Source organism: Pungitius pungitius, chromosome 20, assembly GCF_949316345.1.
Source record: "Pungitius pungitius chromosome 20, fPunPun2.1, whole genome shotgun sequence".
Lineage (NCBI taxonomy): Eukaryota > Metazoa > Chordata > Actinopteri > Perciformes > Gasterosteidae > Pungitius > Pungitius pungitius.
In genome coordinates this window covers 2,656,239-2,675,566 of record NC_084919.1, presented here as the reverse complement: position 1 = coordinate 2,675,566, position 19,328 = coordinate 2,656,239, and the positions used below count along the sequence as shown (strand labels likewise).

Here is a 19,328-nt window from a genome sequence, read left to right as displayed (position 1 = left end):
AAGTTGCAACAACAATTCCTCTTTGTGTTTCCCCCACTGTGCTTCTTTGCTTTGTTAATAGAAAAATGCAGCTTTATCAACACGCCTCGTTAACAGATAACTGCGAAACAGCCCTCGCAGAACATTTGCGAGCTGTGAGAGTTGAAGCCCGACCAGCTTTGTGACATCACGGCTCGGCCTTCTTCTTATTAGACCAGGCAGCCTACAGGAGGCCCCCCCGCCGGGTGTGCACACGCCGTCCTTTAGAGCGAGGTCGCAGGTCACCCACCGGACGCAAAGCTGACAGCTTTTAAAGCAGTCGTCGAGTAACCGTGACGTGCGTTAATATGCCTTGGATCAGGCGTCCCTTTCATGTTTTAATGTTTTATGAGGCGCTATGGAGACCAATCGCAGCGAGGGCGCATGTTTTTCCTCACAGTGCTGAAGGAGACGCTCGTTAGACTCGTTGGTTTTGAGCCACAGAATGTGCCGGTGGTTTGTGAGTCAATCGAAGGATCTCCGGCTCATTGGCAATCTTATTTCAATCGGGAAGCAAGGCTCTTAATTAAGAGCCTGGCCGCGCGTCTCTTGGAGCGCGAACAGAGGCGGAGTGTTAAATATTTCACCCAACAAGAATATTTTAAATATTTCATGTGTCGAAGGATTGATACGAGCTGAAACTACTCCATGAAAGATTAAAGGCCCGGCGTCCGTCCGAGCCGCAACGCATTCACCGCGCGGCCTGTTCGGCGGTTAAACCCGGGCCGCCGCAGGAACACATGCGATGCGGTCGCAGCGGTTCCTGCGTTCATGCATCGCCACAGGGAGAAGGTCTCTGCAGCGTTGGGGGGAGGCATTTTGTCTCGTTTCTTGAGACACCTAATGTAGCGTTCACGAAACCCCAAATCAGAAAACCTGTGGTTTTGCCAACGTTTGTTTTCAGGAAAAAATGACATGGTGCAGTAGAAAATAAATTTTTAGTTTTTATCAGTAGAATGAAAAATGAATATTCAGAGATTTTTATAGTGTAAATAACAAATACGTTTTGACAATGGAAAAATGAATTACAAAATTGGAATAAAAGCCATAGAGATCGAAATATCCTGCAACTTGATTTTAAAAAAATATATATTTTCTTTGACCAGCTAAATATGTATTTTGCCCATTTTTAAAATTCACACCAAATTGCTATTAATACTTTACAATCAAGTAAAAGACAAAAGAATTGAGTGAATGAAATAGTTTTATTATCATGACGTCACATGAATGTTAACAAACACCTGGGTGACATCAGCACTTGTAGAGTCTCTTGATCCGGAGAAGGTCGATTTGGGACATAGTCACTCTTTGCCCGATGGGAACTTTGGGGTCGGGGATCGGGATCATGGATTCTGTTCCCGGATTTGCGAAGGCCGTTCTGCAGATTTGGACAAAGGAAACATGAATCATCAAAAAAATATCATGCATAACTGAGTTTCTATAGTAAGAGAATAGAAATATGCCCTCCAATAAAGTGACCTTACTTTCCGTAGTGCATCACGGATGTGTAATCATACGGAGTGTTGAGATAATCCGAATCCTGTTTCACAAAGTTATACTGCATATCTGGCAAGCAAAAAGAAGATCATTAGACACCGACTGGACCCGCAGGACGCTTGGAGCGCTTCACAAACTACGGCGCGGACCCTCACCAGAAGAGATGTTGTCCCACTTGATTGAGACGTAATTGTCGCGGTCGGCGCGAGTGTGCTCGTGGTAGAAGCCCAGCGCGTGCATCAGCTCGTGCTCAACGATGCCGTTTACCACGCAGCCGAACCTCTGCAGTGACACCACCTGTAAGAACCCGACGCGGCCCACCGACGAGAAACACCTGACGGGGGACGGAGCCGGAGCCGGTTAGCGTGGACTCCGTGGTGTCACGTGATCAGCTGTATGAACATATGAATTACAGTGCTGGACGGACAGATGATTGGGTGCCATTGCTTTCAGCTGAAGGGAAGAGGGCCAGACATGTAAAAGCCCCATCTCAGAAACAAGTCCCCCAGACTGGGACCCATGCAAATGTTAATTCTTTGACTTTTGTGTCTCTTTGCATCTCTGTCCAGTTGTTTTTAGTCTCTCTGTTTGCGTCAAACCATCCAAAAATGCCAAAAATATACAACTGTTCTGCAATCAAAATGCTATAAATACCTTTAAAAAAGTGAATGTATTTGAAATTATGATGCTGCTGGCTCAGTACGCTGTGTAGATGTTATGGGTTACACATCTGGCAAAGTTCTGTTTAACTTTGCCGTGATACTGATTCATTCAATGTGATCTGTACGTTTTTTAGAGGAATGCTTTTTGACGTTGACCCACCCGGCTCTCGGTTGGATGCTCAGGTACGCGGTCTCACCGCGACGTGGAACGAAGCGGATGCAGGTTTTGGCCCTGAACTCGTTCATCGCGGCGTAAATCACACTCTTGTCGGTGTCGTCTAAAATCGAGAATTAAAGTCGCCCATTAATGGCATCAAAGATTCTGTGTGTGAATTAAATGCCTGTGTGCGAGGTTTCTTAAACGTACCGTAATTATCGCTCATCTCGAATGGGACTTCCACGAAGCCGCTAGCACCCTTTGGCCAGAGACAGCTATCTCTTGAATTACTGCACTTGATGGCATTCCTTTTTGTTGGAATCACCATATCTCCTTCCATCAGATAGCCATCTGACCCTGTAAAGAAAATAGAAAAGCAATGAACTCCAGTATGATTTCTATGACTAAATATAGAAATATTAGTGAAACTTACTACCCCAAACTTTAGTTGTGACTCACCGTTGTTCATCCTCATAATAACTGTGGTTAGATCCTCTTCTATTAAACATACGTGGAAAAAAAACAGTCATTTTTTACATCAAATCCCATTGGTCATACCTGATTTTGACTTCCATTTAGGTTAGGTCTCTTACCCTTAGCAGTGTCATGATCCTGTGGGGAAAAAAAGTAGAAGGTAAACAACATGTCCTGCAGCATAACCCCAATAACTCAGACACAGAACACCACCAATGATACGGGAGACTGTGGAGGAAACGAGATGCTCTCGGCAATACTCAGTGAGTTAGGACTTACGATGCCCTCTTCGGCACAACTGAGGCCCAGAACCAGAAGAAGAGAAAACACTGCTCTGAGATCCATATTTGTCTGAAGGTGCTGATGCTCGTAGACGACGCTTTTGGATGCGGAAGTCCATGTGGGGCCGTCTTTATACACCGCGGTCTGTGTGCAGAGATTAGAGCAAGGTGTCGGATGGGCCTGAACACACAGCTAATGGGAGTGCACACTGTTGCCTCAAGGGGTAGATGTTGTTCTGAGGAGGGGTGGGGTGTGTGAGGGGGGGGTTACAGTACAAAGACCAAAGGCTGCGGTCAACTCGCTTAGCATCAGATTTCAGACGGCCTTTTTAAACAGCAGGGAATCTCCGAATGAGATCTGGACCCGTCGTGAACGTTTATTCTGAAAATAACGGATCGCTAACAATATAAAACAAATAATAGGGTCATTTTTATATTAATAGTGCGTTGAATGTTTTGGGGTTTTGGACCGATTGTAAATAAGCTATTTAATGACGTCCCGTTGGGCTGTGAGACTGTTCTCTAGGATTAATCAAGGAAATAGTCACCATTTGTTAATGAGAAAATAACTTTTTCCTAGCTACAAAACAAATTATTTTTCATTTTCATCAATTACAAAAACACATGCTTAGCTGAAATATGCAACACCAACTCAGATTGAATCCTCAATGAATTCATTGAGGGACAGATAATAAGGAGCTGTAATAAATGTATGAGCAGAGAAAAAGAAAAGAGAATAAAAAAAACTACTAATTAATACTGATTGACCGCTGTCTGTAGTTTCTTTATAAAACATAGTCACTCAATATTTCAATGTCAACCTTTTTGCAATTATTTGCAGCAACCCCCCCCCCCCCAAGTAAAACCCCAACAACCTTTGTTTAAAAGTTTTATTAAGTTTAAGTATTTTTCTTGTTTGACTCGTTGGTTTTCATTTGCAGAATTAACTGAAATGATTGGGTGGGGGGGTAGTTATCTTGTGTCCTAACACATATGATGTTTTCAAAGGCCGGGTTGCCTGAAACACAGCAGCACTCTCTATGTTCAGAAAACCCAAAATTTTGAAATAAACTCAATTATGACAACATTGCCACATATTTGCCCTCCATCTTTGTTGTATCTCATTAAATTACTCTCTATGGTTTTGTTAACACTGTAATCTATTTCCCCTTTATTTTACAGTAATCTACTGGCAGCCACATTTCCTGTATTCTACTGTAATTCTACCGCATGCTCACTGTAAATTACGACAACAGCATACTGCTGAAAAATAAACACAGTACAGTGCTGTATAGAAACAGCATTATACAGTTATTTTACTGTTCCTACCACCATGCCCATGAACAGTTATACACTGTAAATTTTTACAGTACTGTAAAATGTATATTTACAGTATGACGCTTATAATTTATTAATTTAAATGAGTTACATTTCAAAATAATGTTGTATTGCACTTAGTACTGAACTCTTTATAAAATTTACAAGAAAAACCTTTTTTCACTATAATGACCTATGTGTCTACTAATGAGAGAATATTATTCTCATCTAACATAAGGCGTAAATATTTCATTTATATGAAATAACATTCGCCCGTCTGCAACAGTCCGCCAAATGCTTCATGAGCATCGCAACGCACGACCAAAACCGAGTCGGACTGCCGGAGTCGACTGCTATCCAGCTCGGTCCACTTTAGCGCTTTGTTTATAGTCATGAAAATGATCAAACTTTCCCACCCTGATTACAATCACGGATCGATAATGTCTATACATTTCTTTACACTGTCTTGAACAGATTAGAATCAGAAGCCATTTATTGTCATATGTTACACATAGAGGAATTTGACTTGGTGAATTAGTGCGATGTAAGAACAAAATAAGTTATAGTTTTTACATTGAAATTGCTAAATAAGAAGTAGACACTTGATGCAATGTGATTATATGATGTGAGTATTGGGCGGAGGTAGAGTCAACCCATAAATGAATAAATAAAGTAGTATACCGCAACTTTAAACAGTAGCGTGATGTAAAAAATATTTTCTACCAAGACCTCAACGGTTGCAATATTTTACAGTATTCAACTGTATTGACGATTAACAGTATGCTACTGTTGAGAATTCCTCGTAATTTGTTACACTGAACGTTTCACACGTTTATTTAAAAAAAAAAATGACATGGTCTAGTAGAAAACAACTTCAAATGTAAAACATTTCATGTTAGTAGAATGAAAATGAATACTTTTTTTGTCGACCATCAAAAATATAATTATCGTATATTTGAAAGATTAATTGTTAAAATGGAAGCAGCAGGGACCAAGATTTCCTGTGTGAAGTGAAAAAAAATATTTTGTCTCGACAAATTGCTATTTATACTTTTCTATCAAGTAAAAGACAAAAGAATTGAGTGAATGAAATAGTTTTATTATCATGACGTCACATAAATGTTAACAAACACGTGGGTGACATCAGCACTTGTAGAGTCTCTTGATCCGGAGAAGGTCGATTTGGGACATAGTCACTCTTTGCCCGATGGGAACTTTGGGGTCGGGGATCGGGATTATGGACTCTGTTCCCGGATTTGCGAAGGCCGTTCTGCAGATTTGGACACAGGAAACATGAATCATCCAAAAAATATATCATGCATAACTGAGTTTCTATAGTAAGAGAATAGAAATATGCTCTCCAATAAAGTGACCTTACTTTCCGTAGTGCATCACGGATGTGTAATCATACGGAGTGTTGAGATAATCCGAATCCTGCTTCACAAAGTTGTACTGATTATCTGGCAAGCAAAAAGAAGATCATCAGACACAGACTAGGCCAGCAGGACGCATGGAGGGCTTCACAAACTACGGCGCAGACGCTCACAAGAAGCGATGTTGTCCCACTTGATTGAGATATAATTGTCGCGGTCGGCGCGAGTGTGCTCGTGGTAGAAGCCTAGCGCGTGCATCAGCTCGTGCTCGACGATGCCCCTTTGCACACAGCCGTTCCTCTGCAGTGACACCACCTGTATGTCCCCGATGCGGCCTACAAACGAGGAACACCTGACGGGGGGGGGGAGATGGAGCCAGTTAGCGTGGACTCCATGGTGTCACGTGATCAGCTGTATGAACATAATAATTACACTGCTGGATGGACAGATGTTTGGGCGCCATTGCTTTCAGCTAAAGGGAAGAGGGCCAGACATGTAAAAGCCCCCTCTCAGAAACAAGTCCCCCAGACTGGGACCCATGCAAATGTTAATTCTTTGACTTTTTTGTCTATTTGCATGTCTGTCCAGTTGTTGTTGTTGTTGTTCTTCTTCTTTTTAGTCTCTCTGTAACCGGTTTGAATCAAACCATCCAAAAAAGCCAAAGATATACAACTGTTCTGCAATCGATCTGCTATAAATACCTTTACTAAAGTTAATGTATTTGAGATTATGATACTGCTGCCTCAGTACACTGTGTAGATGTTATGGGTCACACATCTGGCAAAGTTCTGTTTAACTTTGCCGTGATACTGATTCATTGGATGTGTGCTCTGTACGTTTTTAGAGGAATGCTTTTAGACGTTGACCCACCCGAGTCTCGATTGGATGCTCAGGTACGCGATCTCACCGCGACGTGGAACGAAGCGGATGCAGGTTTTGTCCCTGAACTCGTTCATCGCGGCGTAAATCACGCTCTTCTCAGTGTCGTCTAAAATCAGGAATTAAAGTCGCTCATTAGTGGCATCGAAGATTCTGTGTGCGAATTAAACGCCTGTGTGCGAGGTTTCTTAAACTTACCGTAATCATTGCTCATCACGAATGGGACTTCCACGTAGCCGCTAGCCCCCCTTTGCCAGAGACAGCTATATTTTGCATTACTGCACTGCATGGCATTCCTTTTTGTTGGAATCACCATATCTCCTTCCAACAGATAGCCATCTGACCCTATAAAGGAATTAGAAAAGCGATGAACTCCAGTATGATTTCTATGACTAAATATAGAAATATTAGTGAAACTTACTACCCCAAACTTTAGTTGTGACTCACCGTTGTTCATCCTCATAATAACTGTGGTTAGATCCTCTTCTATTAAACATACGTGGAAGAAAAAGTCATTTTTTACATCAAATCCCATTGGTCATACCTGATTTTGACTTTCATTTAGGTTAGGTCTCTTACCCTTAGCAGTGTCATGATCCTGTGGGGAAAAAAGTAGAAGTTAAACAACATGTCCTGCAACATAACCCCAATAACTCGGACACAGAACACCACCAATGATACGGGAGACTGTGGAGGAAACGAGATGCTCTCGGCGATACTCAGTGAGTTAGGACTTACGATGCCCTCTTCGGCGCAACTGAGGCCCAGGCCCAGAACCAGAAGAAGAGAAAACGCTGCTCTGAGCTCCATCTTTGTCTGAAGGTGCTGATGCTCGTAGACGACGCTTTTGGATGCTGATGTACAAGCGGGGCCGACTTTATACGCCGCAGTCTGTGTGCAGAGATTAGAGCAAGGTGTCGGATGGGCCTGAACACACAGCTGATGGGAGTGCCCACTGTTGCCTCAAGGGGTAGATGTTGTTCTGAGGAGGGGTGGGGTGTGTGTGTGTGGGGGAGTTACAGTAAAATGACCAAAGGCTACTGTCAACTCGCTTAGCATCAGATTTCAGATGGCCTTTTTGAACAGCAGGGAAGCTCCGAATGAGATCCGGACCCGTCGTGAACTTTTATTCTAAAAATAGCGGATCGCTGACAAAATAAAACAAATAATTGGGGCATTTATATATTTATAGTGCGTTGAATGTTTGTGGGTTTTGGACCGATTGTAAACAAGCTATTTAATGACGTCCCGTTGGGCTGTGAGACTATTCTCTAGGGTTAATCAAGGAAATAGTCACCATTTATTAATGTGAAATTAACTTATTCCTAGCTATGAAACGAATTATTTTTAATTTTCATCAATTACAAAAACACATGCTTAGCTGAAATATGCAACACCAACTCAGATTGAATCCTCAATGAATTCATTGAGGGACAGATAATAAGGAGCTGTAATAAATGTTTGAGCAGAGAAAAAGAAAAGAGAAAAAAAACTACTAATTAATAGTGATTGACAGCTGTCTGTAGTTTCTTTATAAAACTTAGTCACTCAATATTTCAATGTCAACCTTTTTGTAATTATTTTATTGTTAGACTCGTTTGCTTTTCAGTCACAGAATGAACTGAAATGATGGGGGGGGGGGGGGGGTTATTAATCTTGTGTCCTTACACATATGATGCTTTCAAAGGCCGGGTTGCCTGAAACACAGCAGCACTCTCTGTGTTCCGGAAACCCCAAATTTTGAAATAAACTCAATTATGACAACATTGCCACATATTTGCCCTCCATCTTTGTTGTATCTCATTAAATTACTCTCTATCGTTTTGTTAACACTGTAATCTATTTCCACTCTAATTTACAGTAATCTACTGGCAGCCACATTTCCTGTATTCTACTGTAATTCTACAGCATGCTTACTGTAAATTACGACCACAGCTTACTACTGAAAAATAAACACAGTGCTGTATAGAAACAGCATTATACTGTTATTTTACTGTTCCTACCGTCATTCCCATGAACAGTTATTTACTGTAAATTTTTACAGTACTGTACAATGTATATTTACAGTATGATGCTTATCATTTATTGAATAAAATCAGTTCCATTTCAAAATAAAACCCCTTTAGAATTTCTAACATAAAAAGGACTCAAACAAGAGATAGCCTTTCAAAAACATACTTTTATTATAGTTAAAGCAGTGTCAAACATACACAGTAATCACATTTTTAAAAATACAAATCAAACCTAAAAATGGATTTATTACAACAAATGCAAACATTTTCAACAACAAAAAACATTAAAAATACTTAAATAACTGTTGAATACAATTGGAAAACATTCTCAACAATCTACAACCAAGACAAACTCTGGAACTAAATTTTTAGGGAACTAAACACCAATTGTAAAAAGTGTTACCCAGGGAGAAGGAGAGGTGGTACACTGCATCCTGGTGCTCTTTTTTCCAATGTCCTGTGTGGAAATATGGAGACGGCCACATAAAGTCCCACTCAAAGTCAGAGAGGTTTTTTATCAGCGTGGACACATGGGGATGGAGATTTGTTGCCTTCTTCTGGACCAGCTTCCCTGTCCTTGGAGACACCACCATCCCCTGGTTGTTCTTTGTCCTTCTTTCTGGATTCAGCCCAAGGAAGCACAAGACTGTGATAAAAGAGAAGGAATATTAGGTGTCGTATTGCACTTAGTACTCAACTCTTGATAAGATTTAAAAGAAAAACTTGTTTTCACTTTTCACTATAATGACCTATGTGTCTACTAATGAGAGTATATTATTCTCATCAAACATAAGGCGTAAATATTTAATTTATATGAAATAATATTCGCTCCTCTGTAACAGAGTCTGCCAAATTCACATAAGCCTCCTTTAGGTTTCACAACATGAATAAAAGATCGTATCTTCTGTGGGATCGTTGAATTAACAGTTAAATGAATATAACGTTACCAAATGCTGTAGCCGGAATACTACCAAGCACACAGGAGACCCAGGAGAGTTAAAGCCCCGTTATTATTGGACATTGCTGCAATCCGGTCACCATGCTGCCGACAATCCGAAGTTGTATTGGGTGCTCCCTCCTTTTGCTTGACGCACGCTCCTGATCTTGAATCTAGAATCTATTGCTCTTCCTTGTGGTCCCGGATGTTGTGATTGAATTTTGTGTTACACATAGAGGAATTTAACTTGGTGAATTAGTGCGATGTAAGAACAAAATAAGTTATAGTTTTTACATTGAAAGTGCTGAATAAGAAGTAGACACTTGATGCAATGTGATTATATGATGTGAGTAGTGGGCGGAGGTAGAGTCAACCCATAAAGGAATAAATACAGTAGTATACCGCAACTTTAAACAGTAGCGTGCTGTAAAAAATATTTTCTTTCAAGACGTCAACCGTTGCAGTATTTTACAGTATTCAACTGTATTGACGAATAACTGTATGCTGCTGTTGAGAATTCCTCGTAATTTTACAGTAATTTGTTACAGTGAACGTTTATTTTCACATAAAAATAGTAGAAAAAAACTTAAAATATAAAACATTTTATGTTAGTAGAATGAAAGTGAATACTTTTTTTTATCGACCATCAAAAATTTAATTATCATAAATTTAATTGTGAAAGCAGCCGGGACCAAAATATCCTGTAACTGAAAAAATATATTTTGTCTCGACACTGGGTCATTTTCTTTGACCCGCTCAACGTGTAGATTGCCCATTTAAAATTCACAACAAATTGCTATTTGTACTTTACTATCAAGTAAAAGAATTGAGTGAATTAAATAGTTTTATTATCATGACGTCACATGAATGTTAACAATCACGTGGGTGACATCAGCACTTGTAGAGTCTCCTGATCCGGAGAAGGTCGATTTGGGACATAGTCACTCTTTGCCCAATGGGAACATTGGGGTCGGGGATCGGGATTATGGACTCTGTTCCCGCATTTGCGAAGGCCGTTCTGCAGATTTGGACACAGGAAACGTGAATCGTCAAAAAAATATCATTCATAACTTAGTTTCTTTAGTAAGAGAATAGAAATATGCCCTCCATTAAAGTGACCTTACTTTCCGTAGTGCATCACGGATGTGTAATCATACGGAGTGTTGAGATAATCCGATTCCTGCTTCACAAAGTTGTACTGATTATCTGGCAAGCAAAAAGAAGATCATTAGACACAGACTAGGCCAGCAGGACGCATGGAGCGCTTCACAAACTACGGCGCAGACGCTCACAAGAAGCGATGTTGTTCCACTTGATTGAGATGTAATTGTCGCGGTCGGCGCGAGTGTGCTCGTGGTAGAAGCCCAGCGCGTGCAACAGCTCGTGCTGGACGATGCCCCTTTGCACGCAGCCGTTCCTCTGCAGTGACACCACCTGTCTGTCCCCGATGCGGCCCACAAACGAGGAACACCTGACGGGGGGGGGGGGGGGGGGACAGAGCCGGATAGCGTGGACTTCGTGGTGTCATGTGATCAGCTATATGAACATAATAATTACACTGCTGGATGGACAGATGTTTGGGCGCCATTGCTTTCAGCTAAAGGGAAGAGGGCCAGACATGTAAAAGCCCCCTCTCAGAAACAAGTCCCCCAGACTGGGACCCATGCAAATGTTAATTCTTTGACTTTTTTGTCCATTGGCATGTCTGTCCAGTTGTTCTTGTTCTTCTTTTTAGTCTCTCTGTAACCGGTTTGAATCAAACCATCCAAAAAAGCCAAAGATATACAACTGTTCTGCAATCGATCTGCTATAAATACCTTTACTAAAGTTAATGTATTTGAGATTATGATGCTGCTGCCTCAGTACACTGTGTAGATGTTATGGGTCACACATCTGGCAAAGTTCTGTTTAACTTTGCCGTGATACTGATTCATTGGATGTGTGCTCTGTACGTTTATAGAGGAATGCTTTTAGACGTTGACCCACCCGAATCTCGATTGGATGCTCAGGTACGCGATCTCACCGCGACGTGGAACAAAGCGGATGCAGGTTTTGTCCCTGAACTCGTTCATCGCGGCGTAAATCACACTCTTCTCAGTGTCGTCTAAAATCAGGAAATAAAGTCGCTCATTAGTGGCATCGAAGATTCTGTGTGTGAATTAAACGCCTATGTGCGAGGTTTCTTAAACTTACCGTAATCATTGCTCATCACGAATGGGACTTCCACGTAGCCGCTAGCACCCCTTTGCCAGAGACAGCTATATTTTGCATTACTGCACTGCATGGCATTCCTTTTTGTTGGAATCACCATATCTCCTTCCAACAGATAGCCATCTGACCCTATAAAGGAAATAGAAAAGCGATGAACTCCAGTATGATTTCTATGACTAAATATGGAAATATTAGTGAAACTTATTACCCCGAACTTGTGACTCACCGTTGTTCATCCTCATAATAACTGTGGTTAGATCCTCTTCTATTAAACATATGTGGAAGCAAAACAGTCATTTTTTACATCAAATCCCATTGGTCATATCTGATTTTGTCTTTTATATAGGTTAGGTCTTTTACCCTTAGCAGTGTCATGATCCTGTGGGAAAAAAAAGTAGAAGGTGAACAACATGTCCTGCAGCATAACCCCAATAACTCAGACACAGAACACCACCAATGATACGGGAGACTGTGGAGGAAACAAGATGCTCTCTGCGATACTCAGTGAGTTAGGACTTACGATGCCCTCTTCGGCACAACTGAGGCCCAGAACCAGAAGAAGAGAAAACGCTGCTCTGAGATCCATCTTTGTCTGAAGGTGCTGATGCTCGTAGACGATGCTTTTAGTCAACGCGGGGCCGACTTCATACACCGTGGTCTGTGTGCAGAGATTAGTGCAAGGTGTCGGATGGGCCTGAACACACAGCTGATGGGAGTGCCCACTGTTGCCTCAAGGGGTTGATGTTGTTCTGAGGGGAGGTGGAGTGTGTGTGTGTGTGGGGGGCGGGGGGGGGGGGGGTGGGTTACAGTACAATGACCAAAGTACGGTGTTCATTTTAGGACATCCTCAGATCTCGGACTCAAGCGTCAGACTCAAACGAAAGGGCGTCCGGTCTCAGACCAAAAGTCCTCAGACTAAGGTGAAAGGGCTTCAGTCTCAGAAAAAACGTAATTCTTAGACTAAACGGCGTCAGACCAAACTCCGTCAGACCAAACTCCGTCAGACCAAACTCCGTCGGACCAAACGGCGTCATTCTTCATCCGTGTTGCTGAAGCTAACGTTAGCAGTTTTTTCGCTAGCTAACGCACTGCCATTGGAACATACACTCACCGGCCACTTTATTAAGTACCCCATGCTAGTAACGGGTTGGACCCCCTTTTGCCTTCAGAACTGCCTCAATTCTTCGTGGCATAGATTCAACAAGGTGCTGGAAGCATTCCTCAGGGAGTTTGGTCCATATTGACATGATGGCATCACACATTTGCCGCAGATTTGTCGGCTGCACATCCATGATGCGAATCTCCCGTTCCACCACATCCCAAAGATGCTCTATTGGATTGAGATCTGGTGATTGTGGAGGCCATTTGAGTACAGCAAACTCATTGTCATGTTCAAGAAACCAGTCTGAGATGATTCCAGCTTTATGACATGGCGCATTATCCTGCTGAAAGTAGCCATCAGAAGTTGGGTACATTGTGGTCATAAAGGGATGGACATGGTCAGCAACAATACTCAGGTAGGCTGTGGCGTTGCAACGATGCTCAATTGGTACCAAGGGGCCCAAAGAGTGCCAAGAAAATATTCCCCACACCATGACACCACCACCACCAGCCTGAACCGTTGATACAAGGCAGGATGGATCCATGCTTTCATGTTGTAGACGCCAAATTCTGACCCTACCATCCGAATGTCGCAGCAGAAATCGAGACTCATCAGACCAGGCAACGTTTTTCCAATCTTCTATTGTCCAATAGAAAAAAACTGTCTGTAAACATTCATTATTTAACACGCTGCTGACGGTCTCAGCTGGAAAGACCAGCCACAAACAAAAAAAAACTCCAAATCCAGACATGGGCTGTTTAGAACGATGAATATTTAGATTTATCGAAAGGCCTCGCTAATAAATCATTGGCCCCCCCTTGTGGATCCGTCTACCAGGGAAGAGGGGGCGCCATAAACAGATTTAGGATCTGATTTCACATGTCAAGGCCGGCAGCTTCATGTGGAGATTCCATCATAGCAGCCTTTTACACGACGTGGTGGTCCCCCGCGCTGCATCACAATAATGTGGCATTTATTGTGTGTGTGTGTGTGTGTGTGTGTGTGTTTTAAAGAGAGACACACTGCAGGTGCTGCCTGTGTGAACTCCTGTCCCTGCAAGCCCAATAAAGTCCTACGGATGCGTGAGTTCACCAGCATTTGCGTCGTGCATTTTTGCTTCTTTGCACAATCCTGTGTGTGTGTGTGTGTGCGCGTGTGCGTCCGCCTGATCCGCGTCAGTGTGCACAGGTGATCCAATTTGTGTTTCGGCGACAGAGCACAGCACGAGTAATGCTCAATGATGTACGAGCCGTCCTTTCAGCTGAGCTTCATCCCTAATGGACCCCCCTCCCCCCCGCCCGAGTAGTTCTCATTCAACTGGCTGTCGGTCCGGTGCCACTCGCCAAAAGCGCTTTCTCTCCAAACATTTTTATAGTGGTAGAATTCCCACTTGCGCTTTCCCCTTTGTCCTCCTGTATTTTTCTTTTTGCCGCCTTCAGTGGACTTAAACCTCATCTTTGATCCTGCTGGTTTCAACCACGCTTCAGGGAGCTGCATGAGGGCAAGTTCACTCCAGTTTTTAATCACAGCTTAAAACTGTGTCTAAAAGGTACAGCAGTCCCACATCTTGAGCTCTTACATGTGTGAGTTTTCATAAAGGCTGCAAACATGTTGATTTCCAACAGGGGGAATTTTAGCCCACAATGAACTCAGACACTTTGGCAGCCCACTCCTACAGGTAAATGTGATGCTTCTTCCATCCGTACATCTTTGGCACTTGGAGACGTCACATTGGGCTCTGCAAAATTCAAATGGCAATTTCTCATTACACTTTCAGTCACTAATGGAAGAAAAGGCTTTCGTTTCTCGTTTCCCTGCATGACTTCCGTTGCATTAGGAGGTGGACTTGTGTGGTGGGGGTTGGGGGGCGGGGGTGGAGCAGATGGGAAATTTTGGCACAGGAACACCAAACAACGCTAATGGCCCACACACCCCCCCATTACCCTCCACTGCGGCGGGGTACATCTCGGCCTTCTACTCGCATGTCCAAGGACGACAGCGGACCAGCGATATCAGTTCAGCCAACAGACTCCCGAACAACAGCGCTCGGGGTTCAGGGCGCACCGAGAGGACCCCGCCCTGTGAAATGAAACGCATTAGCGCGCTCCACTCTAGCTCCCCCCCCCCCCCCCCCCCCCCCCTCTCCTCCTCCTCACACAGATGGCCTACACGCTCGCCCTTAAACTTGGCACGCCGAAGCAGCGACCCACCCCCCCACCCCCCCCCCCCACCCCCCACGCACCGCGTTCACACCGGACGCATCGTGTGCTTCTTACAAGCGGCTCTCAAATCGAGACGGATGTTACTGTTACTTACTCTCCGGATGACTCGTTTCCCGACTGCTACTTTTTGTAGCGTCAGTAAATCAAGAGTAATGGCAAAATCTTTAACAGGTTTCTAAAAAGCAGCTCTTTGTCTCCATGTCTCCCCTTCTCTCTTCTCTCTTCTCTGGAATGACGTCAATCAGTGAAGGTAAACATCTTGTTTACACTAATTGACATTCAGACGAACGCGGACAAATGTAATACAGAGTCTTAATTTGTATAAATTACCAGACCGAGAGTCAGGCAAACAGTGAATCAGATCAGGTGTTTTATTGTTACAATTCAATGCGTCAAGCTTTAGAAGGCGGATTTTTAGGATTCTATTCTAAAAGGCTCCATATGCAGGAAAAACAAATGTTATATTCACAATCAGCCCATGTCATCATAGTCCCGCCTAGGCAAGTCCCAGAAGTGTTTCATTATGGGATGGCAGAGTATGACTCATCACGTTTCCCCGGGCCTGTCGAGATCCGATGACGTTGGAGAAGTGGTTTGAAGCCCGTTTCCCAACTTCCACTCTAAATCCACTGATATGAAAAGAGTTCTTTTGCTTTTACGGTATGAATTATTTTGCTATTTTGAATAAATTAAATAAAATGCATTCCCTTGACACCCTTCATTATTCCGGTAGGTACAATTAAAATTGCAATATACTTTTTCAATACGTGATTTAATTATTGATTTACTTTGTACAAGAATATAATTAGATTAATATAAAAATGTAAAATGATTAAAGAGATCATTATTTTTTAGGTTGTACTATAACTATCTGTACTATAACAAAGAAATACAACATGTAGACTCCCGTCGGCCACATTATGTTAGCTAATTAACCCTAATTTAGCTACCTAGCCCCAATTAAGCTAATTAGCAGATGTTAGCATGCTAGAGTCAACCAGGATGGTGCACATGGTGAATACCGGCTAATGTTAGCAACCCTTCATTAGCACTTAGCTCCAAGCACAACTCTGACCAAGAAAACGCATGCACAGTCTGCTGAGTCTTGTCACAAATGGACGTGCTGCTAAAACATCTGCAGACAGCTGTGCTGATTACATAGTATACTGCTTTGCATGTTGTAAAGAATTTGGGATTTTAAATAAAATAAGCCCTCTGTTCCAAAAACTCTTGTTGCAAAAGAGTGGGCCTGCTCGGGGTTATGGGATTTTGTTTAGTGGGTTGCTGTTTATTTGGCTTTTCTTTGCACAGGTCACACCCAGGCTGGGTGGGAACACTGTGAGTGCACAGATTATTGTGTCGGATTAGACCGAGCATCGTTCTCACAGCGCGGTATGAAAGCTGTTCTTTTTTCATTATAAGATGAAGAGGTCTGTTTATTACGAGGTGTGATTTAATGGATCGCCACTTTGAGCTGTAAATAATTATGGCTCAAGGTGAAAATGCACTTGGCAGCAACTTTAAATGAGGATTCAAGACAAATTAGTCATTTGACCTAAATTATTAAACCTACTTTTACATATGCTACATGCGACAAAATAGCTGAATACATTTTCCTTTTTAAATGTTCTTTCTCTAAATCTTCCTCTCCTTCTCGACTTCCTTCACCTCCTTCTTTTAAATTCCCCAGTCAGTGTATACAAGCTTACTCATTTAAACATTTCACCCAGATGTAGAAAATCCCCTAATGAGACTTTAGGCGCTGCTATTTTTCATCTTCATCGTTCCGCTGAGCTGTATTTAACATCACATGGAATAAGCGCCCTTCACTTAACAAGACTCGGTGGAAGAATTCAAATTCATTAAATCTCCGAAAACTCTCAGCCCAAAATTAATTTGCACAAGACCGCAACAGTTGGTGCTTTGTGAAGCAACGGCACGTGCCTCGCCATTCATGGAGGTTTGTGTGCTTGGTGTAGTGCTGCAGTTGCAGCCTCCTTGAAGCGAGCAGGCGTATCGCCAGCTCTGTGCCGCTGATACATATGAAGAACCGTGGCCCTCGCGTCCAAGAGCGCGGCTCGCCGAGAGATCTTCAGAAGCCATTTCCTGCCTGGCGTAATGAGATTTTGGAGCCTGCTGGCAGGACACCTTCCCAATGGGAAAAGTTATGGATGTTGCATAGACACACACGCCCGCCCCCCCTTGGAGGTGTTACGGATAGCTGCACTTTGCAAAGCCAGCCAGCAGGCAGCACTGTGAGCCGCCGCCGCCGCCGGGCCTCGTTGGGACAACCGGCGCCGCAGGACAGTTTCTTGGCGCCGGTGGCCCGATCTTCAGAGGGGCGCCAGACACTCCGTCCCCGGTGGGCTCTCGCCGTGTGCGCCGCTAGCCAACCGTGAAGAAAGCCCCGGCGGGGCCGCGCGTCAGGCCAGTCGTGTGAGTGCTGGCCCCGGTTGGGGGGGGGGGGGGGTGGGCGGGAGGCTGGCTATCGACGGAGAGAGCGGCCAATCTGGACTTTATCCGTCCCTACAGATGTCCGATTAGTGGTGTTTAGGGAAACGGAACTGCCACAACAGGCCCACCCTGCCAGACCCGTAGCACGGGATGGCAAAAGGCCACAAAGGCTCACTTAACTGTTAATACTGTCAGTGTGGGGCTTTTTTCTTTTTTTTTTTTTGCTTGGTGACCTTTACCGACACATCCTTGGGCCTCGCAGGCTCCCGCTTAACCGTGAAGGTCTTTTTTTTATAATGAGCTTCCAAATTTACCAGCATGTCCTCGTAAAGGTCTGTAGGTTTATTCCTCGTAAAACCTGCACGCGGTCGGGCCGACCATCCTCCGGTCACGGCCCGTTTGCTGGGCTCCCAGCGCATGTCGGCGCATTAAAGCGGTTGCAGGCGTCGGATCGGAGGCGAGAGTGCAGAGGCGGGAGGAATACTTTCTGTCCCCACTGGGATTTGCAGTCAGCGTTTTAATGTTGCATCGCTCATCACCCGCACCGTTCCAGAGGTGAATGAGCAGTCTCCAATTAGGCTGACTTTAAATTACATGTTCTCTCGTGTTTTTTACAACACACATTAAAGCAAACGGATATCTTTTCCCGCTGGAACTAAGTTGTTGCATACCCGTTTTTCCTGCACTGTATTTGATTGTATTATCGTTGGATTTACAGAACTCAGACGGTTTTAAATTATAAGCATATCATCTGTAGTTGTTACTCCATGAATTCCTTCTCATCCTTTATTTTTAAATTGTTTATTCTATATATATAATATTAAGGTGAAAAAGCATACTGATAAAAGCTAAAACACACCATTGTCACAGGAGACTCATTCTTCTTCTTTTTGGCAGTGCTGGTGTATAAACTGAATAATATTCTATAAACTATGATCATTTCTCTCTAGCCTTGGAGAAATTGAGTATGAAACCCATTTGTGCAACAATTGCAGCCATCTGTAGCTGATGCGACTGTGCATTAACGATGGGGAGATGAATGACTGGTGGCTTCGGGCCTCTCATCAACAATAAAGTGTGACTTGTCAGAACTGCTCAATTCTTCGTTTGGTCTAACGGAAAGTAATCGGGTACCTCAAAAGATCAAGAAAACACCAAATATTCAGCTGCAAACTGCAAAAATTTTGGGGAAAAAACGTATAGGGAATAAAAGTGTGCAGCATTGGAAGTAACCCAGGAACAGTGGAACGCAGATGGAGGATGTACGCTGGAATAAGTCTTCAGTGTCACTTCAGGGGATCATCTGCCTGTTCTCTTTGATGCCCTGATGCCTATATATTGTGTCTTCTTGAAGCCGTCACTGTCCGTGGTGCTGAAGCATGCAGCGGTTAGCACACACAACCCCCCGCCCCCCCCCTCCCTCGACTACATCCGATATTCCGCGCCGTTACCCGCGCTCGTCTGGTCGGGTGCAGAACCGAGTGATACATCAGACGGAACCGCCGGCTGGTTTCCTGTCATCTCCTCGAGATGGTTTGCATGACATAAAGCCTGCGCGAACATAATGGATGCAGCTGTATGCAGTCAAGCTCCATAACCCCCCCCCCCCCCACGTAACGTGGGCGCAAAGACGAATCTGTCCTCTAAATCTCCCACCTCCAGCCTCCACAGTCATCTCTCTCTCTCTCTCTCTCTCTCTCTCTCTCTCTCTCTCTCTCTCTCTCTCTCTCTC

The 19,328-nt window shown here is 43.5% G+C and overlaps 3 protein-coding genes across 3 annotated transcripts; all 3 read right to left on the bottom strand.

The window, feature by feature from the left end:
• Positions 1–1,185: 1,185 nt before the first annotated feature.
• LOC119195388 (low choriolytic enzyme-like) lies at positions 1,186–3,902 on the bottom strand. Its single transcript, XM_037450290.2, has 8 exons — positions 3,088–3,902; positions 2,928–2,946; positions 2,794–2,832; positions 2,545–2,691; positions 2,338–2,455; positions 1,671–1,849; positions 1,503–1,584; positions 1,186–1,396 (listed from the first exon to the last, which is right to left on the bottom strand). Exons 1-8 carry the CDS (start codon positions 3,151–3,153, stop codon positions 1,270–1,272), a joined length of 777 nt encoding a protein of 258 aa, XP_037306187.2. The 5' UTR covers positions 3,154–3,902; the 3' UTR covers positions 1,186–1,269.
• Positions 3,903–5,436: 1,534 nt separating this feature from the next.
• Positions 5,437–8,116, bottom strand: LOC119195387 (low choriolytic enzyme-like). Its single transcript, XM_037450289.2, has 8 exons — positions 7,397–8,116; positions 7,238–7,256; positions 7,106–7,144; positions 6,857–7,003; positions 6,650–6,767; positions 5,953–6,131; positions 5,785–5,866; positions 5,437–5,676 (listed from the first exon to the last, which is right to left on the bottom strand). Exons 1-8 carry the CDS (start codon positions 7,466–7,468, stop codon positions 5,550–5,552), a joined length of 783 nt encoding a protein of 260 aa, XP_037306186.2. The 5' UTR covers positions 7,469–8,116; the 3' UTR covers positions 5,437–5,549.
• Positions 8,117–10,377: 2,261 nt separating this feature from the next.
• LOC119195389 (low choriolytic enzyme-like) lies at positions 10,378–12,548 on the bottom strand. Its single transcript, XM_062559565.1, has 8 exons — positions 12,339–12,548; positions 12,179–12,197; positions 12,045–12,083; positions 11,801–11,947; positions 11,594–11,711; positions 10,900–11,078; positions 10,732–10,813; positions 10,378–10,625 (listed from the first exon to the last, which is right to left on the bottom strand). The coding sequence occupies exons 1-8, from the start codon at positions 12,402–12,404 to the stop codon at positions 10,499–10,501; spliced, it is 777 nt and encodes a 258-aa protein (XP_062415549.1). The 5' UTR covers positions 12,405–12,548; the 3' UTR covers positions 10,378–10,498.
• Positions 12,549–19,328: the final 6,780 nt, after the last annotated feature.